The following is a 6099-nucleotide window of genomic DNA, read 5'->3' on the forward strand; positions in this document are numbered from 1 at the left end:
GCAAATTAGTCCTTGATGTTAGCAAAATAAGGGACTTAGTATTTGTTTAAGCTTCAAAATTGGTCCATAAAGCTCCAATTTTTATAAATTAATAAAATTGAATCTTTTTTTGCTAAACCGAGTGACAAAATATCCCTCTATATTGCAAGGCACCCATATGCAAGCATAAAAATAAATTACCATAACCAATTTCTAAAAAATATAGTATTAAAGGATAAAATTAAAAAATAAAAACAAATTAAGGTATCAAAGTGAATAGGCATAGTTAGGTGTGTCCTTAATTTTTTTTTAATTTAATTTATTTTGAGTACCTAATAACTATTACTATTCTTCCAAATAATAGCAAGATATATTTTTATTATTTTTAAAGTTTAAAATTAATTTTGTAAAAAAATATTATTAACATATGGAAGAAATTACGAGTTGTTGCGAGTATTATACTTAAATTTTATTATGTTTTGATCCAATCTGAATTTTTATCCATTCAATCTCGTTCTTTATAAAACATTAGGATATATTTTTTTTCTCATTCTAATCAAGTGCCCCCCACGTTGATTGTTTCCTCGATTGCCCAATTGCATTTGTTAAGGATGTCAAGGATGCCGGCACGATAGTATGATGATGTCTAAACAATGTTGTCGGACTATGATCCGAGCAAATACTGTCTTAACAAATAGGGCAAATAGATATTGGCCAGGTAAAATTGTGTACTTAAAAGTTCCAATTCAGTCATCATTCACTGAAAATATCTACAGCTTCGAAAGTGTACTTATTAACCTCTTCTGCGGACGGGCGCGGTAGAGACGTCAGAAGTGACAATTTGTTCATTTATAGAAAAGACTAGATGGACGGAGTCCGATGATGCAAACATTTTTTTAAAAAAATTGAGATATAAGTTGCTTGTTTTGATGAGTTTAATAAATTTGATTAATTTTAATAATATAAATAAAAAAATTATTAATGAAAAAAATTAGAAAACTTGACTTGGATATATCCGACTTAGCATGTTAAATATGTGATCTAGTCGTGATATTAGATATTAGAGTAACCTTGTTAAAAATAAATTATAAAATTTAATTTTCAAATAACTCAATGTTGAAGAGTAAAACTAAAAAAAAATAATTTAAAAAAAACAACAAAAAAGACTTGAATTAAACTAAACTTAGTAACCCGTGATTATGGACAATAACGTCATAGTAAGAAAAGTAAAAAAAATAAGTTCACAGAAACCAATTTCTAACAAATCAAATGCTGAAAGATAAAATTAAAAAAAATCATTTTAAAAAAATTAAATGATGAAGAATCTTATTTGATAATAAAGTATAAATTAAATGAAAACCTGATCACTTTATATAAATAAAAATAAAAAAAATTCAAAACTCAATTTCTAGCAAATAAAATATTGATGGATGAAATTAAAGAAAAAATATAATTAAAAAAAGATTAAGAAAACTTGACCCGAGCCCATCTAGATTAGCATACAAAGTTTACGATCTGGTTGTGATACCGAGATAACCCTATCAAAAGTAAATTGATTAAAATTATAAAGTTTAATTATCAAACAACCCAATGTTGAAGAACAAACTGAAAAAATAATAATTAAAATAAAAAAAATTCCATCTTAAATCAAGTTACTTGCTAACCCTACTACCATGGACATGACTTTTATAGATTTTTTTTTTTATTAATTTATTTATGCATTGCTAGGAATGCAATGGAAGATTAGAATTAGGGCGTTTATATTTTCCTTTCATAAGATAACACTAATATCATAATAAATCTTGCCATTTAGTTTTATTTTTTATGGTTTCTATATTTAAAAAGTAGTAAAATTCATTGAAATTAATTTATTTAGTGAGCATTAAGTCATCAAGTTAATAAGATTTATATCCATGTGAGGGTGGATTAAGAGCCTAAAAAGTAGAGGGATTGTCTAGTAATACAGATTCTCTTATTGATGAAAAATCTGTTTATTTTTATGTTTTAAAAATATTTTAAATATATATTTTCAAATAAAAAAAAAACTCTTTAAAATCAAATTACTACACTCAAAATCTGGTTTATTTTAGATGCTTAGTCGACATGGCTTCAAACTTCTACGACTAAACAAGTTGTGAGACTTCAAAAAAGAAAAGCAACATTAGATACGCCACCAGCGGTTTCCGTCCAAGGGAGATTCAAGGCCAGTTTGCCGTTATCCAGCCACTCAAAAGCCGCCTCAGCCCCATTCAAGAAACCCTTCTTTGGAGATGCATTTGAGTAAGATAAGAAACTCCCTCCGCCTTTAACCTCAATCTTTACACAAGTCTCCGCTTCAGAATCAAAATACTCCACTTCTTGAATTGTGCCGCCGCTATTAAACATGTTGGCCAGCCCAACAGGAGCAAAACTGATACTGGTGCCGCCTAGCTTCTTGATGGGCACAAAGCTGAAGATCTCAAATGTAGATGGTTGGATGGTAATTTGAACTGCGTCAGATTCTGGCGATACAAGTAGCAGCTCCTCTGCCTGGTTGAGATAGACGATGAACTCGTCAGCCTCACTCATTTGAGCAGCCTCTTTCTTCTGGTCCCATTCAATGTCGGTAACATGAACAGAAACAGACAGTGGCTTGTAGCATTCTGAGTAGCCCTTGATCCTTTGCTCCTTGGGGTCCCATCCAGCTCCTTGGCAGTTGAAAGCTCCAATCACACCTCCATACTGCGAAGTCCAACATGCCATTTTAGTTCCATTTGACTTCATCAATAACCTTATCCTTAATAAACAATTTGGCGAACACCATATAAAGAAATATCGTTGTTTATTTGAGACATGTTGGGTATGGAAACAGTGTTAAAATAATTGTTTATAAATAGAAAGAAATAAAGAGTTGTTTTCAGGTGTGAAAATACTGTAATTAAAATTGTAATTAAGGTGTTAGAAAACATCTCGAAAATATAACTATACAAAAAAATAAAAAGAGAAAGCAAATAAAAAAATACATTTATACTTTTATGTTCTCTGTGTAGTAATAAGTTTATTTAGACTTAAAAAATTATAATGAAATATTATGTTTCTTAATATTACTACTGTTAAAGAAATAATTATATTTCAAATTAAACTGAATAATTATTATTTAATTTTATTTTAAAAATCATAAATATCAAAATTAATTTTAAAAATTAAAGAAATAAATTTAAAAAACAAATTAATCTCATTAACATATTAAATTCCAAGTTTCATCTTTTAATATTATAAATATTCATAAAATAATATTAAAAAACTCACTAGAAAAGTCAATCCATCATAATTTTCACTTAATTTATTATACAATTGAAACTTACACTTATAAACATTAATTAATGTTTTTTTTAATATAAAATAAATATTTTTTATTTTTTTTATTTATTTACAAACTACAAGAAAAATAAAAAATATATAGACAGCCACTATATATCCAAAATAATAAAAGATTGTTTTATCCAAGTCCTTGTAGACAAAATAAATGAATACCTTGTTGAAGTTCCAAATCTTGAGAATTGTTTTCTTGTCAAATAAAGGGTTCCTGAAGAGGCAGTCCCTTGTCGGCAGGGCAAAATCTTGGCACTTGGGAATGGTACCATCAGGGTAAACAAGTTTCTTGAGGAGTTCAAAATCATGCCCACCCACCGAGTCACTCACATATACAGGTCCTCCACAAATAGCTCTTGATCCAGCATGAAATTTGGCGCACAGATGGTCAGATTGGAACATATCCCAGTCAGGTTTTATAATCTGACCAATCCACATGCTGTTGTAGGCGCAATGGATCATATGGACCCCTTGCAGCCAGTAAACTCCCATCGGATCTCCGTTTGGATCCTGGAACCAGAAGTCATCACCTGTAGCAAAAAGGTGTCAAGCTCCATGGTAAAAATAACAACTTTCTAGCGGATATAAAAGAACAAAGGAGATCATTTGGTTAGACTTTCATGCCTACTCTTCCCATGGATATCTGCTTTGTTCCAAGGAAGAAGAAATCATTGCATTGTTGCATGCTGGAAATGAGTCCAGATCCTTTGAAATTCTTTGACAGGGAATCTGACAGGCCCTTGTAGTAGCCCTTTGCAAGCTCAACACGGCCTCCATAATCTTCAGAAACATACTCAAGGCTCTGCATTTGCCAATTGAGACTTAGATACACAAAACAATTAAGTCAATCTAATATAGAATATCCAAATACTCAGAAAAGAACAAAATAGATGATATCTATGAAAAGAAGTCTTACATGAATGACATCTACTTTCACTCCTGTAATGCCAGCGTCGGCAAGGTAGGAGTGCATAGAATCATAGAAATCGCCTGCTTGGTCAGGGTGAACAAGACCAATACCACCTTCAACGATCTTAACCACAGCAAGATCAGCCATTGTCCCATCCAGACCAGGAGACAGTTTGCAAGAAATGATCTTTGAATTCAGATTAGTAGAATCTGGCCTGACACCACCCCAGGCACCACAGAGAGCATGCCACACATAAATATCGTCCAAACCCTTAAACTTTGTCCTCAAATCTCTCGTGAAAGCTTTCATGCCATAACTTTCAGCCTTGCAAGAACGACTTCCACCACTCCCACTGGAAACACTCTTTTCTTCTCCACCAAAAATAACATCCAGTTCTTGTTTCAACTTTTGAATTTTAGTTTCAAAAGGAGACAAGTCAGTTACACGAGATTGGATTGCCTTATCGCGATCATTCTCAGCATGCTCGATTTCAATTGCCTTTAAGATAAGCATCTTTGGCTTCTTTGGATCAAATGAAGTAGGGTTAGGTCCCAACAGAGACCCTCCCTTGTACTTCCTAAACTTGTCACATTCATCAAGCCTGTGAAGCCTGGCAGTCATTTGAGTTCCACCAAGAACTAGGTTTTTAGCATCCTCGTTCGGATTCTCATCATCAGTATTGATGCTTTGCCAGCCATCATCAATGATGAGAAACCTCGGAGAGACACCACCCTCGACAAAATCATTCACACCATGCCATATACCAGCAGGCTCTACAGCTAAATAAAATGCATCCCAAGTGCACCACCCAAATTTATCAACAAGAGAAGGGACAGTTTTCTCTTCCAGAAGCTTGAAGGTATTGAGGTGGACCCTAAGTGCACTAAAGGCCTCTTTCATGATATTGTAAGGATTTTCAGACAAATGAACATAAGCGATAGCATCAAAAGATGATGCTGTCACCTTAGTAGAACCACTCTCAGCACAAATCATGACATGACCATCAGTTCCAGGATGGAAAGCAGACCTAAATCTCCCATCAATGACAGGTATGATTATGACATAAGACCTTATTTCGGGAACATTAAGGAGAACCCATTGGGTTTCCATTTGCAAATCAGACCCAGAGCTACCCATCCACATGGTAGACCACCAAGTTTTGAATCTAAAGATGGACAAAAATTCCCTACCAGTAAACTTACCGATGGAGTTCATTAAGCGATCTGACGGAGCCTCTTTGTGGAACCCAAGGAATCCGCCCTTGTGCGACAGAGCTTGGACACGTTGGAGCAGAGCAAGCGGAGCATCAGAGGATTTATAAATAGACAAAAAGGGAGCAAAAACCACGTTGCTTGGAACTTCAGAAAGCAATGGAAAACCTTTTACACTGAATTTCCCATCCAACAATTCGAAGTATTTGTCTAGACTTTCCGGTTTACAAATTCTAAGAGGCAGACTAGAAGGATCATTTGGGGCAACCATGGCAGAGGAAAACAGAGCCAAAAACAGAGAGCTAAAAGAAGAATACAATGTTATGGAGGATAACTATATTGAGGATTTTATAGAGTTTTATAAGGCACTGTATATGGAAGAAAAATTACTGAAAACTTTTGTTAATGAAATTACGAAAGGGTAGTATATATCCTCTAGAATATGCATAACTTTGAGCTCCAAGCATATCACTGCACGGAATTAGAAAGTGCAATCATTATGGTTTGGTCACTCTTTCGTGCCATAACCAAATAATCTAAGAAAAAAAGAATAAGAACAAGAGGGGTATAGTATAACTAGTCAGATTTTGAATTTGTTTTTTAGAAATTACTAGTTCAAGTGTCACAAATTTTATAGCCACCGGAGGT

The 6099-nt window shown here is 33.4% G+C and overlaps 1 protein-coding gene across 1 annotated transcript; it reads right to left on the reverse strand.

The window, feature by feature from the left end:
* Positions 1-2043: 2043 nt before the first annotated feature.
* LOC18096427 (stachyose synthase) lies at positions 2044-5836 on the reverse strand. The gene is made up of 4 exons (XM_006386650.3): positions 4247-5836; positions 3955-4132; positions 3493-3860; positions 2044-2700 (listed from the first exon to the last, which is right to left on the reverse strand). Exons 1-4 carry the CDS (start codon positions 5720-5722, stop codon positions 2122-2124), a joined length of 2601 nt encoding a protein of 866 aa, XP_006386712.3. The 5' UTR covers positions 5723-5836; the 3' UTR covers positions 2044-2121.
* Between the last annotated feature and the right edge of the window lie 263 nt (positions 5837-6099).

Source organism: Populus trichocarpa, chromosome 2 (assembly GCF_000002775.5).
Source record: "Populus trichocarpa isolate Nisqually-1 chromosome 2, P.trichocarpa_v4.1, whole genome shotgun sequence".
Lineage (NCBI taxonomy): Eukaryota > Viridiplantae > Streptophyta > Magnoliopsida > Malpighiales > Salicaceae > Populus > Populus trichocarpa.